At 47.8% G+C, this 27,101-nt stretch overlaps 1 protein-coding gene across 1 annotated transcript; it reads left to right on the top strand.

Moving 5' to 3' along the window:
• The first annotated feature begins 1,698 nt into the window (after positions 1-1,698).
• On the top strand, positions 1,699-26,610 carry pdlim4 (PDZ and LIM domain 4). Its single transcript, XM_047020507.1, has 7 exons — positions 1,699-1,967; positions 7,803-7,954; positions 14,799-14,883; positions 20,296-20,516; positions 21,051-21,211; positions 24,035-24,179; positions 24,997-26,610. The coding sequence occupies exons 1-7, from the start codon at positions 1,875-1,877 to the stop codon at positions 25,199-25,201; spliced, it is 1,062 nt and encodes a 353-aa protein (XP_046876463.1). The 5' UTR covers positions 1,699-1,874; the 3' UTR covers positions 25,202-26,610.
• The last annotated feature ends 491 nt before the right edge of the window (positions 26,611-27,101 follow it).

Genomic DNA, 27,101 nt, shown 5'->3' with positions numbered 1-27,101 from the left:
TGGTGTGCGCATGGGTGGGGGAAACATGGAGATGTTTTATTACATTTCAGCAGATGGAGAGCAAATGAACTGACTCCAGTTTCTGAAAAGGGTGGTTCGACCGTAACTGATACAAACGCTCCTATAGTTCCCATTGGCTTAAAACGTGACATATTTATTAATGTTCTGACACTCACTGTCCTATACCATACTTTCACCTTGCTTCAATCTCTGTTCCTGCTGGTGAATGCATCTAAGAGAACAGATTCATAAAAGGAGGTTAACACAATACAGTTTGAGCCCTGTGGTTGTCTTCCAAGTTCATCTGCTTCTAATATTCCACTCAGCATTCCTCTAACCACATGACTTACACTATCATTTCCATAAATGTATTCATTTCCCCATAGAGGCCTTTAAGCACCAGGGACTGTAATGCCACCATTGTTTTCCACCATGTGTCATTCTGTCACACTAACAATTTTCACACTGGGGACATAAATCTGCCACAATCTGCAAGCCACCAAGCCTAGAGCCCATGTATGTCTTTTCATGAATTAAAACTGTTACCAAATGGACATCCGCCAGCAATATATAAAAAATGCTAGTGATTCAAATGCCAAGAAACACAGACAGATTTCACAACACAAAAGGATTTCTAAAGGAAATTGAAACGATTATTCATAAAGTAATGAATATGCATTTCTGGTGAAGACAGAATGTGTGTTTGTGCAATGTCTGCCCAACCTCAGAAGACGTCATTCCCCAGACACTGAGGGCGTGACAGCTCACAAGTCGCAGCACGGATGAATCACCTTTTGCTCGACTCTTTCATCCACATGGCGACTCGCTGTACTATGACCTGTAGGTTTAGATACAAAACAGGAACCGAAATACACAGAACCAAACAAGACACAGGTGGGCATGAGAAGACAATGGAGAACTGAAACCACTCAACGAGACACAGGTGAACACTAGGGCAGGGCAAAACCCAAAACAGGGGGGCACGGCTGTTGCGTACACCCGCTCACCAACCTTCCTTCCAGTATGTCCTAAATGTAGGCAGGAATCGTGGCTTTAAGATTTCCTTTTTTATGTCCATACTCCAACCCAGATAAACATCTTGACCGCCTTGTCCAAGTCCACTGATGATCGTGTATGACTTGAATAGACAGAGACTATTGCGATTCACTCTCACTGAATCAATGACAAGTGGCTATGGGTCTCCTCTTGAGTCACTTTGACTCAGGGGGCTCCCAGCCTAGACAGTGTGAATGAATGTGTCATCACGGTGTGAAAGTGTTTCACAAGCCTGCTCTAAACTTAAGTCTTGCTGCAGTGTCAATGACACCAAACTGATCCGCAGTTAGTCATAGTATAATTGCCAAGTAAAATTAGCAAGGGGAGTTTCTCTTTCACTCGATCAATTGGAATAATCCCACATCGCACACTGGCTGAGATACCCTACGTTTAAAATAACCCTGTAATGTTACTCACTTGTTTATCACCTGTAGACTACAACCTCAAGAAGAGTTGGTTTTGTCGACGTCTTAGTGACATGAACGTCATCTAGTTTTTCTTAACAAACAAAACATTAAGCGCACATTTTAGACTGCTTGTTGTCTTCCTAAACTCACAAAAGAGTGGACTGTTTCCATGGTGCCTTCCCGTTTAACCCTCCCATTCAAAACTGAGCAAATGAGGCGGTCCAAGCAGTCGGCTTCAGCACAACTCCCCATCACGTCAGAGGCGGCTTCATTATTTAAGTTTGAATCAAGTGGGGAGGAAAGTTTTAGCGACTGGGACTGTGTTGCCTAGCAGCTACTAGGCAGTGGGACCTGGTTAATTTCCACAGATTTTCGCCAAGTATTTTAACGGATATTCTTTCTATATCAACTATGCCCCAGACCGTGACTTTGAGCGGACCCTCACCTTGGGGTTTTCGACTGGTGGGAGGAAGGGATTTTAGCACACCGTTAACAATTTCAAGGGTATGTAAAACATTTTTGTGGGTTTATAATTTTGGTTTGGGTGCATATTGTATTTTCATACCACGAGTCTCTTTTTAATTATTTTTTTTGTTATATAGAACTAGATGTGTGAACGACTACCTACTGCTCGTGGGCTATAAGGTTATTGGTCACCATTTGACAGCGTATAGGTCCAATAACTAAATAAACGCATATAAATAATGATTATTCAATCATAATTCACAACCCACCGGGAGAGGCAATAATTCAATTACGCTATCTATTTTCATCAACGACATAGGCTATACGCTACGGTGCAATACACCGACTGGTGCGGTGCTTCAGAGTTTATTAACTGCTTCGTGTTGGGACAAGAAGGGCAGGATATGTAGGAATTGGACTATAATAGCCTATTAATATATTTCTGCGTTGCATGAATGGGACATGCCAAAATATGTGTCGAATCCGAGACTACCATTTTAGCAGATGCCACAATTAAATTCCAGATTAATGTCTCAAAATTTTTTACAAGCCCTATATTCCATCTCATTTATGTAATGCAAACTGTGTAGCTTTGATTGTTTTTCAATGTAGGCCAAAATTGCCAATCCTTTCAAATCTGGATCAAAAGTCTTATTTCGTCCTGGTCCCTACAGGAGTAGGTTCTAGAATTGGCAGTAGCCAATGGTTAATCTCCCTTAAAGTAAATAGGGCCGGGGATCCTGCCGTTGAAATTTGTTTTTCATTAGAGATTGTGGTGGCGCTGAGGGGTTCCAGGTGTTGTCTCAGCTGTACTCCTTCTAACCCTTTAACTAGTGCTGCAACCAAAGGTGTTATTTTTCAACTCATATGGGGTGACTGACTTTGGGTCACCTAAAGTGCCCTCTGTGAGTTATGATCAAGCATAGCTCACTTTCAGAAGGACAAGCGTCTTGGAGTGGCTAAAGGTATACATTTGTGTGTTCAAGGACATCTTGTCTCAATTCTATTTCTGTGAGGTTTTCTGCTAACTTCGATTGGGAATTTCACATTCAATCCATTACTGTCACACAGAATGTCAGGACAGTTAAACAAAAGTGTCAGAAACATCCATATACAACGATATGCATAAAACATTGGAATGAAACCAAATGACCTAAATCAATTGTGCAAGGCAACCCATTACAGTTGGAAAATAATCCTAGTTGAACCACCCACAGGGATCGTTATGCTCTACGCTAGATCTATGTTGTCATTCAAGGCTGCTGATATAGTATGCCCTTCTTTAGAGTGCAAATTATACAATGACAATCGGGGGGGTCAACTTCTTCTCCAGGGCATAAAGTAATATTTATGATTACAGGTAAGAACGATATATACATTTATCAACGCCCCGGCCTGTTATTTTTACCTCTTTTGGGGGGGTCCAAGTCTTTCCGTAATTAGGGGGGTCAAGCCCCCCCCGTAATTCAAACCCTGCCCTTCTTGCCATACATCACATTCTCAGTGCATTCTTGGTATACTCCACCAAGACCATAGACTGTGCAGTGGTTACGGCGCTGAACTTGTTATGAGATCCCAAATGTCTCCAGAGGGAATCAGCCCTCACATGGTCCAGAGAATCCTCCCCAGCTGGGAGACAGAGGAAGCAGACACACTGGATCTGAGGGATGAGACACCCTGCTCTGTTGGGGCAGATCTCTGTGTTACACCATGGGGCAGAAGAACCCCCTCCCCCTACTTCTCCCTCTTGTGAATTTCCCCGAGTTAATGATTTGGAACACCTGCACTCCTAGACAGTGAAAGTTCTGTGTCCCCACAGACTGGCCCACTAGCAGCAGCTGGTTTGGAGCTAAGGTGATAATTTTCAGAGGTTTAGACCAGTAGGCTTTTAGGCATGGACTGATTAATGAGAAGTCTGTTGGCCCTGCATATATCCAAGTGTCTGGTCGGGGGGGGCGGGGGTGGGAGAGGGGGGTCAACAAGGTCACTGATGTAATTGACGAAGCATTTTGAGGGGATGTGCTGAAGTTGGCAGCTGTGGGATGGAGCCTTGTTAAATTAGTGTCAACTCAACTCTCCATACAAGAGGTGACGCAAGTAGCTAGTTGATGGTGCCAATTTACAAACATGTCTATTCCCAGGGCTAAAGTTCACAAGTGGGTGTCATGTAAACACTGAAGTGTCTATGTTCTGGATCATTCTCAAGAAGCCCTTTGACCCCCGATTGTATGACATGGGTCGTCTGGTGATGACGAACAAGCTACTCATTGCACACTGATGGTCAGCTACTGGAGTCCTGATGTTGTGCTCTGATAGGTCATATTTACTTTCCTGAAAAACCTATGGAAAGCCTGGAAAGAAATACATCTGTATGGTCTATTTCTCTAAGTTATCTTCTCTTACTGATCCCATTCTCCACTGAAAATGAATTACTGTGTTTTTTTTTTTTGCTGATGCTAATCCATGATCGGTTCTGGTAGCACTGTGCTTAACTAGCTGTCTTGGTGCCCAAAAGCTCAGAAGTTGTCCCTGTGCCACATACCAGAGCAATCCCATGTGACTCAGCCTCATGATCCTCACTTTGGCTACATGTTATTGGTCGCGACCTATCTGAACTTCACTTTGGCTACATGGCCCTGGCCAGACTTTCTGTCGGCTTTTCCCCTCAGGATGTGAACAGTGAGCTACCTTGCAAACCGGACACACTTGCATTGTACCTCCTGTTTGCACTGTGAGGCCGGCATACAACGATTCCAGTTCCAAAGAACTTTACACAAATGCCACAGATTTACAGCCCTATAAGCACATGCCACTCAGTCAACCATCCCATGGCAAAGTGATGAGTGAGAAGAACTGTCAATGGAGTGAATTCCCATCTCATCCACAAGAACAGACGCACAAAGTAGAAGGAGGGTTACACACACTCATACTGTCACACAAGCACACACAAGCCCACACTGATGACTGATGTCACAGTCATACACACAGCGCTAAAGGGGATTTGCATCATCTCACAGACTGCTTTGAAGTCCAGAGGCCCTCACTCCGAGCCTCATTAGAGCTTGAGCCAATTTAGAATTTGACAGCTGCTCTGTGGTTGAAACACGGGCAACACATTCCAGCTCTTTGTTCAGCCTGTGACAATACAACGTCATTTGGAATTTTGCAACCTAGCAATGTAATGATTTTCCAAAGTGCCGTCAAGGCCATGGTTTCAATAGCAAATCCCACCAGCAAACACAAGCCTTTTGTCAGATTGCCAGATGGTACTTTTGCTGTGGTAAGCCTGCCTGGGGTGTGCAGTGGTCAGCCAGGACACAGGCATTCAGCTGATTCAACACTGTTGTGTGAATGACCATAGCAGTGATATTTGACCATAACAGTGAGATTTTCTTAACCAACCAGTGTAACATTAGCAGGCAAATTTTTTTATCCTGGAAGACTCAAATAGATTCTTTCTCTTTACTGTCTTTCAAACACTTGCACATATCAGCATCAGCACGGAGAGCCAGAACTTGGCAAACCTCAGGGTATTTCAGAGCGACATTATTTTGTCATATGTGAACCACAAACTCTGTTAGTGATCAACTGGGTCATTGTTTACAAGGACCTCCCTATAGAAGCACGCACACTGTTTAGACAAACTGCTCCAGCAACAGACTTCACTAGATGGAGAGCAATCTGTGTTGTAGGTGGTCATATCACACAATCTGATGCTAGATATTGCATCATGGAGGTTATAATGTTTTGGTGCGAGAGGAGATTCCTGTAATCAGTTCCCACAAAGAGCCTGTGGTGTCTAAATGTTATGATGACATCACCTTTAGGTGTAAAAATAGATAATGATCGTTATCAACATGGCCCGACCCTGTAGTCTGGTACTACTTGTTAGGGTGTAGCAGCTTAAGTGCAATCAATGTACTCCTTTGTGTGTGTGAGACATAGCGTGGAAGCCTCTGGTTCTGTAGATGAACCTCTGAGTGTGTGAGTATGGGAGTGTGCATGCTTGTGTTATGGCTGATGTTAGAGGCCTGTGTTAAACCCAGAGGGTGAGTGAGTCATTCACGACCGTCTATGGTCTGACCCCGAGGTGGGCTTTGTCCCCTTCCAATAACACATCCTCGGCCATGACACGGCACAACCATGTTACCCACACTGCACCTCTGTTTCACTCAGGCACAGCCTGTCCCAACACACACACACTCACTCACAAACACACTCCTCCCTCATGGCTATGACCTCTGTTGCTTACCGGAACTGAGGCAGGGACAAAGAGCGAGTCAGAGGCCGTAAATTAGGAATTCCACAACCGAACCACACGACCCAGCTATTAGTTGTTCATGGAGCGTGAACTTGTGTGCTTTCCCTCTTAAACTTCTGCTGCCTCATGTTCTTTCCCCCCTGTTGAACTCAGCTGGGTACGGGATTCGTTACAGTATTTCACAGTATTCGATATCTAAATAACCGTGTTTATTTTAATCATTTTGACAACAAATTACATTGTTTATACCTGCGTGAAACTTTAGCCATGTTTACACAGCTCATGCTCTCACATCATCACATAGCAGACTGAAATGTTTTCATACTATGCTGTGTGAAAATATAGTTTCAGCACTAGCGTGTGTTCCAAACCTGTAGTTCCAATGATAACAGAGCCTAATAAAACAGCTAGGGAACAGATATTAACATGTGCCGGGGGAGCAAACTGTGATTGATCGAGATCAATTATGCTGACTTCATTTTATCTCTCACCATCTGTCAAATATATTGCTACATGCCTTATGCTGACAGGACCAAAGTGGAGATCCAGTTTTATGTGAACTCTGAGTCTGATAATAAAGTTGAACTGAACAATTCGCTGAACTAATGTACAGTACAATACGACCATTTCTCAACCAGACCCCTCTTGTGGTACCGATCATTAAACTAGGGTTAGATTCCAGTTGAATTGTAGGCCTGAATATCTGTTTAGGTTCCTCAAACCCCAGGAATTAAAACTTTAATGAATGTTTCCTCCAATTCCTGGTCTGGTATCATGCAGCACATTATGATTGGTCAGCGGGTGGTTTTGTTTCAGCTCCGTCTGACAAATCCAGATGTTTGCTAAACATCGCTAGAACGGAAAAGAGACGGGGGGGGGGCCGGAGTGGGGGGGGGGGGGGGATAGATTGATGATTATGGATAATTGCTGTCATGTGTAAACAAAAGGCTCCATGATGGTAAAACATACCCAGTGGGAGTGAGGACCCCCCTCCCCCCCCTTACACGTACCCTCCAGGGTTGATAGGACCTCTGGACCAGCATGCACCAGGGGAGAGAGAGAGAGCAGAGAGGAACCTGTTGTGTGTCAGTCAGACAGACGCGGTCCACAGAGCCGTGTGTGAGAGGCCCCAGGGATGGACAGCATCTGCTGCGTGGACATGTGCAGAGCAGGAACTCCACTTAGACAGGCACGCTGATTTGAAAAGTCATGCCCAGGTTTCCGTGGATGTGAGTGACGTGACGATACACAGACAACAGTCAAGGTCTCTGTCGAGCCTGTTGAGAACGCTCCCTTTTATAGGTCCGCTCTTGGAAGAACTTTGCCCTCCTTCGGCTGTAATATCACACCTCATAACTGTCACACTCAGTCTCAACTTGGCCGAACCATGAAAGAAATTCAAAGTCTAACCACCATACCAGACCAATTTAAGGCTGGAACTGAATCCCCCCCCCCCGTCTTTTTGCTGTGTTCCTGTTTGTTGCCTTCAGGAAAGCTTCAGTTCTGGTCTGACGAACATGACTTCTGTGACTTCTTTATATTTGGTCAGGATGCGGCTCCTTTAACCTCACTAATAACATGTTTCTTTCTCTGTGTGTGTGTGTGTGTGGCAGGTAACACCGGGCAGCAAGGCTGCGCTGGGAGACCTGTGTCCTGGTGACACCATCCTGGCCATCAACGGTGACAGCACAGAGACCATGACTCACATGGAGGCCCAGAACCGGATCAAGGCTTGTCTGGAGCAACTCACTCTGGCCATCACCAGGTAGGATTCACACCACCAGCTCCAGACCCAGTCTGCAAACATAGGCTACAACCCTTTTATTCGAATAGGGTTTGAATCAACCTTCATGCAGATTACTGTTCAGGCAATGAGTCTTCCCTTGTGGAGATCACAATTCTACCTACAGTAGGAATCCATTTGCCAGTCATGTGCTTTCATTTGAACGCAAATGAATCCAGTTGCTGAGGTGTCTTTCCCAGAAAACACAGCACTGCATATCTGTTTTTGGCAACTCCGTCACACTGTGAGACAGTAAAGGTGATCTGTTGTCATCTCAGCAAAGCGACACTGGATCATACTCAGTGAGGCTTGCTCAGACAGCTGTAAGTCGGAGCAAATGTTCCGTAAGGTGGATATTGCACATTTCAGCAGCTCGTGATTCATGAAATGGCTTCCTCCACTCCTTTCGTTGATGTATCGTTCTCCGTGCAACATTAGCATGAGTCACTCAGTGAGCGTTTGGGAGGACAGCGAGAAACATACTTTTAGCAACACTGATTCTCTGGCCTAGCAGAAGCCATCAATCCAGAAGGAGAGTTATGTCTGGAAGGCTGAACATGGGATCCTGATGCAGAGAATGAGGCTCTGTTTTGGCTTTGGTGATCTCCGTGGAAAGGAGCTCTCTGTGTTTAGTGAGAGAGTGAGAGAGAGGGAACGAACTAGGGAGGGGTTGGTAGAGAGAGGGGGTGAAGGGAGATGCCAGGATTAAAATGCTTATCTCCTTCTAGGGGCGCATGGAACCCCGTAGCTCCACAAACCTAGAAGGCTTTGCCCTGTCTTTACACTTTACAGCATGGATAATCATCTTCATCATTGTTGTGATGTGAAGGGAGAGGGAGCGGTGGAATGAAAGTCGATAACCCCACAGATTAAGCACGTCTTCTCTCCTTATAGGGTAGCAGAGAGTATTTCCAGTGTAGTATGAAGCTCTGCCTACTCTTTGGCAATGGAAATGAGTCGTCATCATCCTCATCCTCACCCTCATCATCTTGAATTCCGACAGTAATCTTACCCTGCCGTTAAGGGAGTGGTTAACACGGGATTTCCAAGGCCGCATGCCGTCAGATGAAATTGTTCAATTTTCCGTTCCGCATGAGTGTTTAAAAAGACACTTCTCCTTTAGACATTAGACCAGAGGTCTTCAACCCTGGTCCTCAGGGACCCCCTGTCCTGCACGTTTTAAAGACGTTTCCCTGCTCCAACACACCTGATTCAAATGAATGGGTCGATATCTAGTTAGGCAGAAGCCTGTTAACGACCATTCATTTGAATCAGGTGTGTTGGAGCAGGGAAACATCTAAAACGTGCATGAGACAGCAGGTTTTCTCTGAGAGGCTCTCGAGGCACCAGACAAACTTGAAGCGCTACATCCAAAAAGGACTGGATGTTTATTCAGGGGTACTGCAGGTAGAGCTTCGAGCCAAAATCCTCGAGACCTGACAAGTTATTTCTTATTATCTGTTTTCATCCAAAATCTACACCCCCCCCCCCCCCCCCATTTATCCAGTGTGAGCCTTCTGATATTAGATTAAATCCTTTTGGTGAAATAGCATGCACTCCATAACAAGAGCACTAGCATGAGCAAACAAGTCGCCATGGTTGACCACTCCCAAGTAGCTCATTAGTGTAATGGGTTTTTAATTTGTCCAGTTTTTGTTCTGATATCTTCCGCATTAAGAGATAACATTTAAAGGGGGCGGTTTATATGGCGAGAGCCAAGTCCTGGTATCTGCTGGTATGTGACCTCTCTCTTTCACTCACTCTCTGTCTTTCACTCACTCACTCTCTGTCTCTCTCTCTGCCCTGAGTAATGACACTTCTACTCAATGGCTCCACTGAAGGAGGGATGAAGAGATGGTGCAAGGGAGGGAGGTGTGCTGGGAAGATAAGCAAGGCAGCCTTGGGCCAGCCCAGTTGACCTGAACTGTCAGCTACTGGCATGTGTTTGGAGGCTGGGGGGAAACGCAAGGCTGGGGGGAAACGCAAGGCTGGGGGGAAACGCAAGGCTGGGGGGAAACGCAAGGCTGGGGGGGGAAACGCAAGTCTGGGGGGAAACGCAAGGCTGGGGGGAAACGCAAGGCTGGGGGGCTTCCAGGGAACTGAAAGAGAACAGAGAAGGCAGAAAAGGGGGACATACTGTAGGGCCAGAGAGAAAGACAGAAATGTCGAGAAAGAGAGAGAGGGGAAAATCCACTTGGCTATTAGAATGTAATTTTAGAGCCCAGATCAAGCTGTATTGTTTCACTGGAAATTCAATTACTCAGTGTAAAGTGTAGCCTAGCATTGAGTTACCCTCACAGGAACCGAGGATATGGACCACGGCAAGATCCCTCCCTCATGTAATCTCTTTTACATATTTCAACTTCATATAACCTAAGTTGTGAAAGAAACGAAGAAAGGGGCGAAGAAAGAAATCAAGAAATGGGAGAAATTCCTCTCATGAATCGACCAAGCGCAAGGGGTGGAGAACATGATGGATATGGGAAATACCTTACGAGTTTCTTTACAGTGCACCCTAGATATTTGCTTCAGTTACAAAAAGGACAATGGAATAGGAATGGTGTCGTTTATTAACAATTCTCAACAATAAACAAGTTTATTCTCCGCTACAATGAAGATCTATTTCAGCCTGGGATGACTGAGTACGGGGAGAGGCAGGGCCGTGTCTCACCAAAACATGATGTTTGAGAGAACAACAGGACGAGCAGATGCCTCATTAAAAGACAAGGAAGAGAGCTGAGGAGACCTGTAATTTGCAGGGGCTGCAATTGGATAAATATATGAGCCCTCACGTCTGCTGTGAACCAATATTACATTGGTTCCAGCTGAGCTCGAGGCACTCATGCAGAGGAATGTTCCAGAAATGCCTCTGCATCTATTACTTTCATAAGCCCTTTTTTCATATTTATATCCCAACTTAGCGGAGCCCTTTTGGTTGTCCACAATCCACCAACCTCATGAAAGGGCATGAGGCAAATAAATATGTGGACTGGTCTTGGAACAGCTGTTTTGGGGGAAATTACTGCCTTTGAATCAAGAAATGGTATTATGAATAGATTTGTTCTGCTGCAACGAAACTGCTGTGAAAATAGAAATGACCAGTACAAGTGGGAGGCTATCAGATCCAGTCCTTGTTTCATCTCCCTGCTCACTCTCGTCTCCCGCCCCCGTGCTCTCGTCCCTCAGCTTGTCTCTGTGAGGTCGGGCTCCGCTGCCTCAGTCGGATCACGAGACCTGTCGCTTTGCGTCGTCTCGTTACCCGGCCCTGACAAACCAGGCCCGTCTCCATGTTAAGTGTGGCGTCGGAGCGAGACGTGACCATGTGACGGGACCATGTGACGAAGCCTGGCTCAGGCTCTCTGTGGATCTTCAGCCTCTCCAGACCCTGTGAAGACATGTCCCAGCTGTTAGGAAAACCTCCTCTCCACCCCGCTACCCCCCTACCCCTTTCCTTGAGTAAAGAGGTGGTCACAGAGAGCTTGGAGGGAGATGATGGTTAGTACTTTCCACGAGTGGTCTGGTCAGGGCCTTCGGAAAGAGTCCTGCCGGTCTGGCAGGTTACACAGAGTGAGTCATGAGACCTGGGCCATGTGTGTGTGAACAGAGAGAGGAGGTAGAGAGAGGAAGTAGAGAGAGGGGAGGGAGAGAGAGAGGAGGTAGAGAGAGAGGGGAGGTAGGGAGAGAGAGAGGATGTAGAGAGAGAGGAGGTAGAGAGAGGAAGTAGAGAGAGAGAGAGAGAGAGGAGGGAGAGAGAGAGAAGGGAGAGAGAGAGAGGAGGTAGAGAGAGAGAGGAGGTAGAGTGAGAGGAGGGAGAGAGAGAGCAGGGAGAGAGAGAAGGGAGGGAGAGAGAGAGGAGGGAGAGGGGGAGAGAAAGAGACAGAGAAAGAGAGAAAAGGAGAAAGCAAGAAGGAGACGGAGGGAGAAGAAAAGTCTAACAGCAGCAGGGGAGGCTTGGTCTCTGGTGTTCTGGTCTGGTGTCCTGGTCTGACTGCATAACCAGTGACTCAGAGTTATGGAATTATGAATGGGGGGGGGATAAGAACATGAGATCACAAGCACACTCACTCACAGTACCTGTAGCCTCCCAAGGCTTCTTCATTTTCTGTGGTCATAATCAGGACATCAAGGGAACTCTTGGGTCCTGGGGGGTGAGGATGAGGTTGGGGGTGAGGGGGAGGGGGCGGCAGAGGGAAGGGGAGGCAGGAGGAGGAGACCACAGCCTCACCACTGCCATTGATCTTGCCCTCCCCCAGACGGTTGGATCTGCTAAGTGACCCCCGGGTCTAATGGAAAGACCCCATCAGTGGTGTCTTAAAGACACTGTCTCCTACTTCAGAGGGAACATTTGATCCCCTCTCATCTTACCAATAACAGAGCAACAGTTTGATAGCTTTGATTTATGGCAAACACTGTGTTATCAAAAGACCGGCTCCATCCGGTTGCGATGCCTTTTCATAGCAAAGCAAAGACCTTCTGATGAACTCGGGATGGTGGGAGACTCTGTGTTCTTGATCGGCATCTCAAGTCAAGGGTACACGCTCTGCTCTCTCCGCGTGGAGAGTCGTGTTAGGATCCCACCCAGCCAAAGTAAACCGTCCTGCACCTCGAAAACCAAATTTCACAAACGAGGAAATTAAATCCAGCAGTCCTGAAGGCAGAGATGGGGAAAAAGGGGAAAATATGACCACGGGAACGTTTGACTGTCATCATGATGACCTGAGAGTGGGCCTCAAAACAGGATCCCTCACCCCTTTCACCTCCTTCCATCCTCTCTCTCTCTGTTTCTCGCTCTTTCACTCTCTCCCACTCTCTCCCACTCTCTCTCACTCTCTCCAACTCCCTCTCACTCTGACTCTCAATCCCTTTATCTCTCCCTGCCTCTTTCTCACTCTCTATCTTTATCCCCATCCTTGGCACTCAGACCTGGGAGAGAGGCGGAGGGTGGGGGAGGGGGGGGTTACATTGGCCGGAGCTGGACTCCGCAGCTCGACTCCTCCACAGAGCATCTCAGCTAATCCCTCACACCCTGACTCCATATTAGAAGACATGCTGCACTGGCCAAGGAGCGAACAATACGCTTCATTGTGACCCTTGCGTCGGTGCGTAGCAGACTGTGTCTGTCTGCTTGCTTGCACTGTCCTCTTCTCAGAGTTTCCACTCAGACATTTTAAGCTCTGTCTCTATCAGTTATATGTTCTATGGGTCTTTGTACCCAGCAAATGTCATTTCATTTGCCACCGATTAACTTCTACAAGAGTGCATTATTCTGTAACCGTTGAACCGAACTGTCCGCGATGTTCAGGCCTGTGTTCTAAGATGGGAGGGAGGGATAGGTCATCTCCATGGTAACATCCGTCCCACGCACCTCTGTGGCTCGTCAATCAACCACTCGGCGCCCACAGCCAGGCCTTGATAGGAACACCTCCTCCGTGTATCATATCTGAGGCATTGCCTCACCCAGACGGCTGCCATGTCAGCTGAGAACGCCATGACCTCACCCTCCGCCCATCAGGTTTCCACCAGAGGGGTTGACACACACACACACACACATCTCTTTGTTGCCTTCTGTTGCTGTATTAAAGGACTGTGTTGACATGTATATGCTAATGAGGGACTGACCTCAAGGAGAAAGAAGATTCTGGAAGGAATCGCTCATACACACACGCACACACACACACATACACTTATGCTAGTCTGTGGCTCTCATATGGTCTGATGTCATGCCCTTTTTTAAAGTTGGTAGCTTTCCCATATCCAGAACTGTAACAACAAATGCTCTAGCAACTGGGCTTTCTAACACATGCCAACAAAGTATTTGTCTCCTGAAGAAATTCAGAAAGAGTAACTCATTCGTCTTACAGAGTTTCACACTGTGCAGACAACTCCATTTATATCCTGCCCCCCCCCCCCCCCAGAGCAGTGTGCCATTAAACACACCATATAATGCGGTTTCAAATGAATTGCATGGTTTTGAATTGCCCTATCGTTTTTTAATGACAGATTCTAAATCGCGCTAAAGTAGTAATTTCACTAGGTCTGGGTTATGTATACTGTATTGTACATTGTATGTCAGTCAGGGCAAGTTAGAATAAATATACAGTAGCCATCTCAACTCTGTCATGTTGTGAAGAGTTAATAGCATAATAGCAAGAGGTAACCCCTAAATACCAACGTTAGAAATCTGAGGGAACATCTGACCACAGATGGCTAGGTCAATCCTAGGTCGTTACCAGATAATGACTAGAAAATGAGTGATTGGAAGGGAATTGCCAGTATTTGTAAAAAAATTCAAATAAAGTGTACTGTGACAACTTTGCATTTTGCCAAGGGGGGGGAATTCATACTTGCGCTTTATGAAGTGAAGATGGTTGTATCATTAAACTCTGGCTTGGAGGCTACTGTGTCCATCTCTGCATGTTTAGTCTGCCAAACAGAAAAGCATGCTGGGAAACCTGTCACTGGATACTGTGTAAAACGCAGAGATGAAGCTTGTGTTGGAGCACAATTTGATGCCACGACTGTACCACTAATATTCAGCAGCGGTTAGTGGTATTAGTATAAAAGTTAAAGTCATCATCTTTTTTCGCTTGCTATACTTAACTGCATCGTGGTAAAAGTATATTGAATTGGAACCTTTTTTTTATTTATTCCATGATCGGAGAGTCCCATCCTATCCCAGCCTGATTTGGCAGCAACCTTTGAGTCACTGCTGGGAGTGTGCGAAGCTGGATACTGGCAGACAGAACAGCCTGTTACTGCCTGGGGGATGAAGATGAAGGGACATTGTTGATCTAACCAGCCCTCTTTCCTGTGTATTGTCTTACAGGTCAGGAGACAAAGTCTGGTCTCCAACGGTTATTGAAGAGGGCAAGACAAGCCCGTACATGGCCCCGCTGGAGGCTGACTCGCAGGTATGAACTTGTTGTTTGGGTTGCCGAGACGATCCATGGATAGGGTGATCAGAGATCATCCAATCAAATGTTGCTAATGCGTTGTTCCCATGATCAAGATAAGATAATGGCTCATTATTAGCACGTTGGCAAAAACAGAAATACTGTGAAGCGTTGCTTGTTCTCTACGAATAGAGAGGGATATCCAGGCAAGATGAGCTCTAGTAGTGTAAGTCTTCCTGAGACTTTCAGAGAACCTACTGAACAGGAAGAAACCCAATGTTACCGAAACCAACAATGAGAGCATTGTGGTGTAGACATTTGAGAAATGACCGGTCATCTTGTATTGTAGTTGGTGTTAGGCCTATTTCAGATGCCTCCGTTCCCTTCAGGATTCTCATAGGCTGGTCTGAATGGTGACAAAGGTCTGAAATGAAATCTGTCAGTCAGTCCATCAATTGAAGAGGGACACCCGACACAGAAGACAGATATTAGGTTCCCCCTCAGCAGACATGCTGCTATACATTTGAGTAGACGACTTGTGAATGAATAGGTTTTGTATACAGGTTTCTAGTGTCTGGGAACAGAGATTTGAGTCGTCTTTGTCTTTTCAGCAAGGACTCCAAAAAGACTTCACGGTCAGTTAACTTTGTGGTGGTCAGAGTACAATTCCTTCTTCTGAAGATCTTAACTGTAAATATTTGGAATGTTTGAGAGTAATGGCTGATTTATGGCCCATGTAAATATGGTAGTAATAATGTTTAAATCTGCTCAGTGATGGATGAGGAGAAGGACGACCACATTCAAGTCTCCAGACAGGCAGATTCCCCCTCAGAGGACCCTGGGAGTTGTAATATTTCACCATCTCAACACAAGCCTGAGTCTTGTCTTGATTAACGTCAGGAAATACCAGACCTGAGTGAGGGGAACCATCAACTCTGTATACACAAACAGAGGAGTGACACGCAACGCTACCTATGGCTGTGGTGTAATCCGAGGAAGCCGAGTTTGCCCCTCTCTTTCGATCCCCTCTCTTCCTCTTGCAGCAGAAGATGGAGAGTTTGAGGTACTGTAGATCTTATCCAGCCCACAGTAACTCGCTAAAATGCCTCTGATGTCTTTTTTTTGTAATCTACTGAATCTCTTCGGTTACATGTGCTTTAGGTTGTCCCGTGTGGACCTGAGAGGCTCCACATGGAGGTCAGTGATCAGCCATGGCCAGTTCCTTCTGGAACCTTCCACAGCGTACCTTGAAGGAGTGCGCCCGCCATCAAACACAATAGACACATTACACATGGCTTCCCTCTCCAGTCAGACTGGAAAGTCCGGGAATGAACTGTGAGCCGGCAGGAAGTGACACGCGGATACAATGTTGGTTGTTTCCTTAAACAAGAGCCATGGGAGATTCTCATGATGTTCAATGAGTGAACCTGTTGGATATGAGTCTGACGAGTTATGACAACAGAGCTATTTCTGTCACTTTCGCTTTGGAAACAGGAGAACTCTGGAGGGAGGCATTCATTATTTCCGTGGCTTCTTATTGTTAGCAGACACTGATATCCTCAGTTTACCAGAATTGATGATGACTTATGATGAAAAAGTCATGACATTTCGGGGAAACTTCAAATAAATCAATTGTCAATGTGGAGATTTTTGCCCATAGATTCATTCCACAATGGCACATCAGTGGGATGGAAGCGATGTGGCTTAGCGGTGATGGGCCTTGGAAAGTATGGGGGCCTGAGAATGCGGAAGCCCCCTGTTGGATCACACGTCACCAAGGTTCCATTCTCAAGCTGTGCAGCCAAGCTGGCAGGAGGCAGAGAATTCTCTCTCTCTCACACTGCTCACATTTATGAGAGCTGACAGCTTGGTGCACTGCATGACTTAAGACTGTAATTCTCTCGCTGCGTGGAATTTGTTTTACTTGAGAGAAATCTGTATGATACAGGATCTCTTTTATGAATGGAGCACGTCTCAAGTCTTCCAGGATCTGTCAGGCGCAATCCTCTTTCTCCTCGATCGACATCCCCAGTATCTTAACGGCACTGTCCAATAGGATCATGGCCAATACATTAAGTACAAGGTTATTCGATTCAGCTGTACATGTGTGTGAATACCATATTGAGTGCCTGCTGTCTGCCAAAACTGTTTAGTGGTTCAATTAAAATGTTATCCCCTGCCAAGCACATACCAACGCACGTCTATTAAAAGGTCTCTTTCAGTGGGCCACAATCATGCAGGGCCATTTAGCTCGCCCACTTGTGACCCTACTTATTTGCTTGTTTGTGTGCAGCCCTGGATGAAGTCATTTACTAATCAGGCGGTAATCCCCCCCCCCCCCCCCAAGAAACCTCCAAGTCTGTATTTGGGTTGGCCCTCTGAGGGCGCCCCTGCCTGTCAGCACGCCAGGGAGCGGATGGGGTCGTGGAGAGCACTGCGCTGGGCCAGCCAGTCCACCGGCTGTCTCCCTCCCTCCCGCCTGCCAGACAAGCAGGCAGGCAGGACCCAGACCAGCCGGCCTCGCTCCCCACACCCCGGCACCCTGGGATAGGACCAGGGACCATAAAGGCCTGGTTGTGTTTGGTTAGCGGTGCAAAGCGCCATGTGAAAAGCTTAATTTCTCTGTTCTGGGGCCGACCATAGAGAGTTCGAGGGAGGTAGGGACCAGCAGAGAGAGCCTGGGGGAGGGGGAGAGAGGGGAAGGATTTGGGGGTAGACTGTCCGGTAAGAAAGGCTAAGGGCTTAGTCAAAGGCAGACATATGATTTCAATTAGGCCTCAACCCCTCCTTTCCCCCCCCCTCTTCTCCTCCTCCTCTCCCTGACCAGACTACTGAGGTGAGTGGGCTCTGAGGGACCAGCAGTAAATTAACTGCCCCCCCTCCCCTCCCTCCGGTCTGAATTATAAGAGGAGCTTTTAGCCTGGGTGATGGACCCAGGGGGGCTACTGTGGTCCAGTATAAACAGACCCCCACTGGCATACATGTATTCACACACACAAACACAAACACAGGGGCTCATACATACACCTAAACACGCACACACACAAGCACGCTCCTGCATACATACACACCCAAGCTCTGCAGGCAGTCACCCAGATCCTTCAGGCCATGCTTGGCTACCATTGTAAAACAGGTCAGTGAAATTTGACAACGTTCAGAATTTACGAGCAGACAGAACTGCCTCCCATAAATAGCTTTGTTTCTTCTTCTGGAGGCACGGCAGGGAGAAACAAGCAATGCAGTAGATCATCTCCAATCACGATCTAATAGTTCACGATTCTTTGTTGGAGAGTTGTTGAGAAACAGAAATGAGGTTCATTGGATGTTGAAACACTGTGCTCAGACATTGTGTGGTCATAGCAATGCAAAACAACTTTTGCCTTCATTCAGCAAAACCAGATAAGGTTGCCAGGTGATATACTAAGAGATTAGATATGACACTCATACATTAGGTGCGCAGCAAAGGGGGAATGTCATCACGAGGTACCACCGCCATTATATGAGTTGTAAATGTGGCATTTTGAAAACCACCACTGCAGCTCTGCTCAGGTAAAATAAATCACTTTTAATGTGGCGGCTGGCTTGCGCTGATTTATTTAATGAAAATAATGGTCGCTTCAATACCTGTGAGCGACTTGAAAGCACTTACAGCCCCTGAATGTTACCAAACCGGCATTTTTACAACCTCGGCACCAGATGTTCTGCCTTGTAAATCTGCCGTTCTCTCCATGCAAATATCTATCTGCAACAGGCGCTAGGCTGGGGAAGAGCATGAAAAAGCAGTGTGCTGAAACGTAAACGCCCGTCTGTGCCACGGAAGACGGTCTGAAATGTAGTTGTTCCCACCCCCCCACCCCCCCCCGGAACACAGAGCGAAATGTCCTCCTCATTGTGTTAATGTGAAAATGGTTACATGAAACAGACAACACTGCAAACAAAAATCTTCCTATTCCTTTGCTCTGCCTGCCAGATGATGACAGATTGGATATTTTCCTTCATTAAGCCGTTTGGAATTGCCAGGGTGTTTGCCAAGCCTTTCAGCAATTCTGTCCGTCTCACATGAGTGAGACTGAGACTCGATGATCCCTCTCTGCCCAGCGGAGAGGGAGTCGAGCTCTGGAGCCCGTCCACACGTCATGTTTACACAGATTAAAGAAGTCATAAAGGGAGAACGTTTACTGTCATGTCACTGCAGGAACACTCGGTAAGAAGATCCTGGCTGATTTCGATGCTCTCCTCCCTTCTCTCATGTTGCCTCCAAGACGTGCAGAAGCAGATCCGCTGGTGATACAGTTACTGATGCTTATCAGCGGAGCGAGAGTGGGTTTGCTGAATGACGAGTGAAAAGGAAACGTAAGGAGAGAAACAGACGACTGGAGGCCAGAGACTCACCCTGACAGACCTCCACTTGTCACCTACTTTAGAGCTGGTTGTCTGGGAGGGTGGAGTGGGCAACGGGGAGGGGTGGGGTGGGAATGGTGCTGGATAGCCTGGGGAGGGGGAGGAAGCCTGGGGGGGGGGGGGGGGGGGGGGGGGGCGTGTGGTGCTCTGGGTGTCTGAAGTGGGGAAAGAGGAACGAGGGGCAGACATGGGTCATGCCCTGAAGGATGAGGGGGTCTGGGGTCGGAGGGTTCGGCCTGTCAGGAGTGTGTGTGGGGGGGGGGGGGGGGGGGGGGGGCACCTGGGGAGAGGGGCTTGAGATATGGCCCAAGTCCAGTGCCTGTGATGTGGATGGGTAGGCTGGAGAGGGGCTGTGTGGTGATTAGAGGGATGGGCCGTGTGTGGGTGGTCCGGGGTGACGGGGGGAGGGGGGAGGGGGGGGGGAGGACCATGCAGCCCACATCTGCTGAGATGACTGTTCTGTCTGGAGAGGCTATGAGAGCCCCGCTTCCTACTGGGAACACACACACACACAGACACACACATGCACTCTCTCTCTTTCTCTCTCATCAACATTCCTAGAATGACAATGGATGTCTCCAGTTTTCCCATTGCACTACTTTGAACAAGTCACTGTGGTTCCTGATCGGTTTACAGTGTAGTTTGGGAGGAAGTCCAAATCAGCTCTTTCAAACTGCTATCTGGCTCCAAAACAGAGAAATAACATACGTGTCTGACTGTCTCGCATGGCACAATACATCATGACATCATCATAAAACACACACCACTTTATCTGAAGTCTGGCAGGCGAGGTGGACTCGCTCGCACGCACGCTACAGTATCTATAACGGTAAACAGATCTACACGGTGGTGTCTATCTGTGACAGTGTTTAATCCTATTTGCAAACCTGAACCACCTTAGCCTAAACACCTCCATACCACAGACATTTTAAGAACCAGTTATTTTGTTGAACCCAAAGCCCGTAGAGACGGGGCATTGGAAACAAGGACACGTCTTCTAACCTCTCCTCCTCTCTTGTGGTTTTCCAGAACTTCCGTCCCATCAGCAGTGGCTCCAACCGGAAGCCTTCGTACACCCCCGAGCCCCCGCAACTCAACCACGCCAACGGCAACGGGCACGGCAACGGCTACGGCAGACCCAGCAACGGGCAGTACAACAACCCGGCCAGCCTCTACGGCAGCAACGGCAGCAGCGGAGAGCGAGCCCTGCCTAAACAACTGGGAGGCCTCAGCCTCAGTGCCACGCACAGGTCAGCCTCACAACATCCACACACACACACAAAACAAATAAGCATACACCCATACGAGTTACACGTGCAAACACACACACACACGTCTAGTTGGACTGGAAAAGCCATTTGTTATGGCAGGGGGCCCCTCGGGAGTGTGATAGATGTGTGTGCCGTCCCAGGACACAACCTCTGGGGCAACGTTCCCCCGCTCTGAATGTTCCACTGCCTTGGTCCCCTCAACCCTCACCAATACTGTACAGTCACAGGCTGCCGTGGCAACGCAGGCATGCTGCAGGCCGAACACATGAATCATGATCCATGTGGATGCGATGGGAAACGTTGGGCCCTGGGACGGGGCCGGGCTGTGCCGGGTCTGGGCCGAGCCTGCCAAACAGTCAATGGTCTAGATCTCCTGTCGAGCAGACTGCTGTGGCGAGAAACGCTCGCGTCAGCACGCTGCTAGCAGCCCTGAAACGCTTTCATCCAACAGTCGCACAGCGGCCCTTGACGTCTTATCTTTCAAATCTCCCCCTTGCCTGACTTCTCTCTCAGCCCAGAGCCGCCCATGCAGTCCCCAGGGAGCCGGAACGGGTTCGAGGCGGCCGAGTCGGACGTCTACAAGATGCTGCAGGACCCCGAGGAGCCCATCATGGCTCCCAAACAGTCGGGCTCCTTCAAATACCTGCAGGGCATCCTGGAGGCAGAGGACGGAGGTAGGAGCTCCCCCCCCCCCCCCCTCGCCAGCCCCGCTCTGTCAGCCCATGCATTTAGCCTGCTTGTAGAAGTCGTTCAACACAGGGTTGACATATGGAACGTGTTTGTATATGTACGTTGGAAATTTGTGTTTGTATACTTTGGGCTAAATATTTTCCCCCGTGCGAGTGGAGTGTGTGATTCGTTCCAGCCGCAGTACCACGGTGTGGCTCTGCACGGCTCGACCTCGGCAGAGGCCGGCTGGCATAAATGTCCTTTTATAGAGAGAGGGAGCTCTGGGAAAGCTATGGGGATAAGGTGGGAAGATCTCCTAAGCCTGTTTATTGCAAAACAACCTTACAAAAGACAATAAACGGGAGAAATATGACTGTGTGTCTTTCGACCACTTCACATTCCAAAGGCGGTCCTAAAGTTTAGACACGGTGTCTGAACTTTGAGATGTCATGTGATGTACCCGGTGGCAGGGGTTGCAGGGGTCAGGCTAATCCCTGAAACAAAAACACTGGAGGGTTCATTTCACATGCACCAGATTGTTACAACACAATCTGTTGACATGGGCAGCTTTGACCATGTTCTGGAGATGCCTTCATTGGTGATGGGACCTTTTTGTGTGTCCGATATGTTCCGTTACATTCCAGGCATTAGACTGATCCGGCTACAGCTTCCCCCTCGTCCAGGGCCAGTGCTTTGAACCTGGCGGTCCAAACAGACAGGATAATCCATGGGACAAGGCGTGCTCCTGGGCAAGCTACTTGAGAATGTTTTGGTCCAGTGCCAGTTCATGTTATTCTTTGAATTTGGTGCTAATCGCTAGCAGGTGTTAAAAAGGATTATGAGAGGGAGAAGCCAGTAACGGTTTCAACAGAATTAGATTAAACGCCAACACCATACCGTAGACGTCCTGTCAGGTGTCTGTTATGGCTGAAGGAGGCTTTGTTGACTGACATTGTGGTTCACCTAATCCTCTGTTGAGTCGGAGACACACCTGGGATCCACACCTATTGGATCCAGACTCCTCTCTAAAGCCCCTCCTGTCTTTCCATTGTCTCTCCTCAGTCAGTGTGAAAGACAACCTGGTTGAACCATCGCTACTGTCTGCGTATCAAAGCTCTGACCCCAGGCACAACGTGGGACGTTTACGTGCGTGACGTGGGTGTTATCCCAGGCTAGATATACGACGAGGACCTATCGAGTTGGGAATCCAAAACCACAATGGTGGATGCAGCTTGGGTTTTGGTCCTCCTTCGTCAGAGGGCAGCTCCTGTTTTGAATGAGCTGGCTTCCCGCGGAGTTGGCTTCAAGAAAGAGAAAACATGTGAGGGGTTTCTGAGTCCCACAGGCGCTGGCCAGCTGTGTTGGCAGTTTGGATGGAGGAGGGGCGGGTTGCCAGTTAGGCTCCTCCTGTTGCTCCTCAATCAACCGTCTGTTCCCTCAATGACTGATCAGGAGGAGGCGTCAGCCTGGAGGAACCTGACCCCCAGGTCTAAGGTTGGAGACAGCTCCATCCCAGACAAGGAGATGGTTGAAGAGTCTCTGAGGGTCTTTGGGATCAGTTAAACTGTTTTTCTATTTCTATTTTGGCTCCTGACTTTCCTAGGTGGTTTAAGTGCATATTAAGTTGGTATAGATGAAATTACAGAGTGTATCATTTCGTTTATGTCTAGAGAACATGACCCCCCCCCCCCCCCCATTTACCATTGGGGTTGCGTGGTGTAGTAAATGTCTATACTACAACAACTCTGACAAATGGATGGAAACTCCTGTTTTAGTGCACAGATGACCTGATCTGCAGCTTTAGGGGGGAACAAGTATGCTAATCCATCGTTAACATATCCGTCAAGTTAAAGATCCTGTTCCAGACACTGTAGAAAACAACAGTATAAAACGGAGATAGAGATCAATTCTGCCTGTCTGGTTTATGGGACAGAGATGAAGTGATTGGACACACACACACACACACTTCTCAAATGATACACTGAAGGCTAAATACCGTTTTGGTCTCAGCCAATCTGTATTTACGGTCTGTTGTGAGCACAGCTCTTCTCCCACTCATGGGAATATCATTAGAATTCCCTCTGGTAATTGTGTGAATAAGACTGTAAGATTGTAAAGCAACGCAGTATACAAATACACCTTCATTATTCCTCACGCTCTTTAAAAGTTCAAGCGGTGCCAGGTGGTTGGCGGGTGTGGCTACAGTATATGGTCGGTGGCCTGCTGGGTAACAGCTCGCTTGGCACAGCATCAGTGAGCAGACAGTGAGTGTTACAACTGAAGCCCAGAAGGGCTCAGTGAGATTGTAACAGGCCAGTGTGATGGTCGCGCCTGAAAGTAGGTAATGTTTGTTCCGCCAGCTGCCTCTGTCTCAAACTAATTGATGTGTTCCTGCCTTGGCAACCGGGCAAAGAAAAGCGCTATCTGAAGGGCTGAATGGATTGAGCGAGGGGAAAAAAGGGAGGGAAGGGAGATTGATGGAAGGATGAAAGACAGAAAGAGGGATGGTGAACGAAAGCGGGTCGGAGGAGAGCGGGCGAGGGAGGGAAGGAGGGGTTGGCCCCATGCCTGTGTTCCTGCCCTGGCCCCAGGTCCTGGGGGGGGGGTGACACCTCCCTGTGAAGGGGAGGCTTGATGAGCGATGGATGTGCTGAACGGGAGCTGACCTCCGCGTTTCCCAGAGCGAGGTGGGAGGAACGCCAATCCCTCCTCACCCACGGCTGACAAGTGCCCCTGATCGTCGACCTGGAAACCCGGCCTGTTTTGGAGTTGGGTGTGTGCATCTACAGACAAGCCTGGGAACTTCACGTGTGTGTGTGTGTCCACAGGTGTGTCTCCCACAGACAGAATGAGAGGCCTGAGGTCTCCTGTCAGGTCTCCTGTCCCCAAGCTGGGCAGCCCCATCCCCACCAGCAGCTCCATGCCCCCCCTCCAGAAACTCCCCCAGTGCACCCGCTGCTGCAGCGGCATCGTGTGAGTACCCCCCCCCCCCCCCCCCCCGAGCCTCACCAACCCGCACCACCATCCTGCACCAACACACCGCCTATCAGTTTTGGGTTAGTGAGGCAGTTGGGAGGTCTGCTCCTTCGTACCGTTCTAAACAATCCGCTAACGTCAGGCTGCACCATGAAAGATGATCACTGAGTGAGTTCACTAACTCTGTATCTAGAGGGCCTTGACACACCAAGTGCACAGGACTCCAGCTAGACCTGCAGCAACAGGCCCTGGTCCTCACCACCACACAGGAGAAAACAATCTCCATATATCACTTTTAATGATTAAACCCAACCCTCCACGCCCACACCTGCCGGGGGAACTGAGAGGTGGCGGTAATCCCCCTCGCCGCGAAGGCACCCTGGGTAAACAGTGATGTCATCCAGGCGAGCTGGCGAACAAGAGGCTGCTGTGGACGTGTGGCACAATGGGGCTGTTATGAGAGCGTTTACACAGGGCTTTAGACTCCAGCACTTTATCTCCATGCAGCGCTCACCTTTAGACGGCCGCAACGCCAGATAGAGAGCTATTCAAAATCCACGAATGGTTATAGGGGTTATAAACAGAATTCAGGTCACTCTGTGATAATGTAAATGTGGTGGGGGTGACATGAATGCAAGTCACACACTGGCACCAGTAGCCTATCATGTGTACTTTGGAGAAGAAAAAAACACAGGTGCTATCGCAATGCCTATTCAATCCTATTAACATCCGGAACATGTGGTTTGTCAAGTATTCAAATAAATCGATGCAGGTCTAATAAAGGCTGTGCTCTTGGCTCTGTGTGTCCCTACAGAGGCACCATAGTGAAGGCCAGGGACAAGCTGTACCACCCCGACTGTTTCATGTGTGACGACTGCGGCATCAACCTCAAACAGAGGGGCTACTTCTTCATCGAGGACAGCCTGTACTGCGAGATCCACGCCATGGCGCGCGTGCAGCCGCCCGAGGGCTACGACGTGGTGGCCGTCTACCCCAACTCGAAAGTGGAACTGGTCTGAGCGACGGAACGAGACCACCCGCCCCGCCCCGCCCGATCTCTCCGGCCTTCTTATTCCGTCCCCTCGTCCTCCCACACGCGCCTCTTTCCCCCAGAGAGGCGCTTGATGCACAGTGGCAAATTGGTTAAGAGCTTTGTGGCCTGTTGGAGGAACGTGTGGGATGCCATACCGTCACTACCGTATGTATCAGATCCAGCTGTCGTCTTCCAATTCGATAGATAACCTTTGATTTTATTTGCAGTTTTCAGTGGCTACTCATTTCTCATTTTCAAACATATGCTAGGATGAAATGCCAACTGTGAGAGGCGAACGGGAAGGTGTTTTAGGTCTGGTTTGACCTGTTCATATTTACACTACAGTCTGATATTATCTGTCTGATAAACATTTATTACAAGTTTTCACGCCTGCTGACATTTTAGGGTCTTTTATTCTACCAAAAACAGCCTATTTGCTCATAGCATTTGTTTAGCCGACTGATATGTGATATTTCACGTGGGCCAACTCTGAGGTAAATCCTGCTGGTAAATGGGTCAAGAAATAGACTTTCACCACTTCTCACTCGGTAGAAGACACCCGGATCTTTATGACAGCATTCCTGTTTGATACCAGACAGCTGCTGGTCTCTTCCACTGTGGAGGGATTCTGGGACAGGAGACAAAGATACGGAGGATGTCTAAACCCAGCTCAAAGATCTTCTAAGACGAACATGTGGGAATGATATTCATTTGTAAAAGTTTTCTGGCACACTATGTGCAGTGCAGTTCTTATTGGCTGGCTAGCATTTGGAAGGGTGATATTATTTTCCATGTATGAGTTAAAATATCTAGTCTGCAGCCAGCTCCAGTAATATACTTCAACATTTCCTGTGAGAGTGAAGCGGGGGGTGGTGAGGTGGGAGGTGTGGGGGACGGCATTTATGCGTTTTTGGAAGGTGACAGAAATGATCGTGCTGAGTGCCTAAAAAAGTAATTACTTAAACATGTGACCATATATCTCAGCGTGGGGAATAGCAAGCAGTGATCTGAAGTGCTAAGATGAATTGTTTTGTAGAGTCTAGAGTCTTTTTTTAAACTACTTTTGATTCAAAAAATAGAAAAACACAAATTGTCAGGGCTAATTCTGGTTGTCCTCAGTGCTGGGACACTTCCCCAGTGTCTTTTGCTGTAAATTTTATGAAATTTATATTGTCTTCATGTTGGTTTTCTAATTTCCTGAGTATTGTACATATTCTTTTCAACATGGCTGTCTTAACAAACATAACATGTCAGTCTTTCTTCACACACTCCTTGTCCTTCAATATTTGCCATGTGCAGGCCCAGAACCCTCTTCATGTCTTTAACTTATTGTTTTATCTTTGTTCTGGTTCCTCTACTCTTGTTTTTTTAAGGTATAATAAAGCGAGGAATGTATTAAAATCACATGACTCAGCGCATTCTTCACAAACCCAGTATATATTTATGAATGTTTGAAGAGCGGAGCGTTTTGATGAGGACCCATTTCAAACCCAGGAAAAACACAGCACTTCCAGTGGTGAGGGCCTTTATTCAGAGTTATATCCCGCCTCTGACAGGGCAGTTTCCCTGCAGCGTGATGTCAGGCCCTCTGCTTGCTCTCCAACTCTCCCACCTCGTTCCCCCAACACATCCACTTCTTACAGACCTTAAATCTGAGCGTGAAATTGTCGCACCACAAAACCAGTTTCATGTTTTCACAGAGCGGCCTCTTACACTGTTTTATAGCCCACTGGGGCTTGTTCGCCACATTTTAATTTGTACCAGCGACCTTGAAGGAGTCAAACTTTAGAAATGGGACACGAGAACATACACAGCACAGCCACTGTTCGTTATATTCCAACTATAGAAATCAATTGAACTTACTTCTACTAACGTTTAACTCCACA

The sequence above is a fragment of the Hypomesus transpacificus genome, chromosome 5 (assembly GCF_021917145.1).
Source record: "Hypomesus transpacificus isolate Combined female chromosome 5, fHypTra1, whole genome shotgun sequence".
Classification (NCBI taxonomy): Eukaryota; Metazoa; Chordata; class Actinopteri; order Osmeriformes; family Osmeridae; genus Hypomesus; species Hypomesus transpacificus.
Note: the sequence above shows the minus strand (reverse complement) of the source record. Positions and strands in the feature narration are given on the sequence as shown.

What these genes read in the sequence shown, in the direction of transcription:
- pdlim4 (XM_047020507.1), top strand. Translation starts at nt 1,875, where the DNA reads ATGCCCCAGACCGTGACTTTGAGCGGACCCTCACCTTGGGGTTTTCGA. An exon ending in CTCACTCTGGCCATCACCAG is followed by an intron (nt 7,955 to 14,798) that starts GTAGGATTCACA and finishes ATTGTCTTACAG; the next exon opens with GTCAGGAGACAAAGTCTGGT. An exon ending in CCTGGAGGCAGAGGACGGAG is followed by an intron (nt 21,212 to 24,034) that starts GTAGGAGCTCCC and finishes GTGTGTCCACAG; the next exon opens with GTGTGTCTCCCACAGACAGA.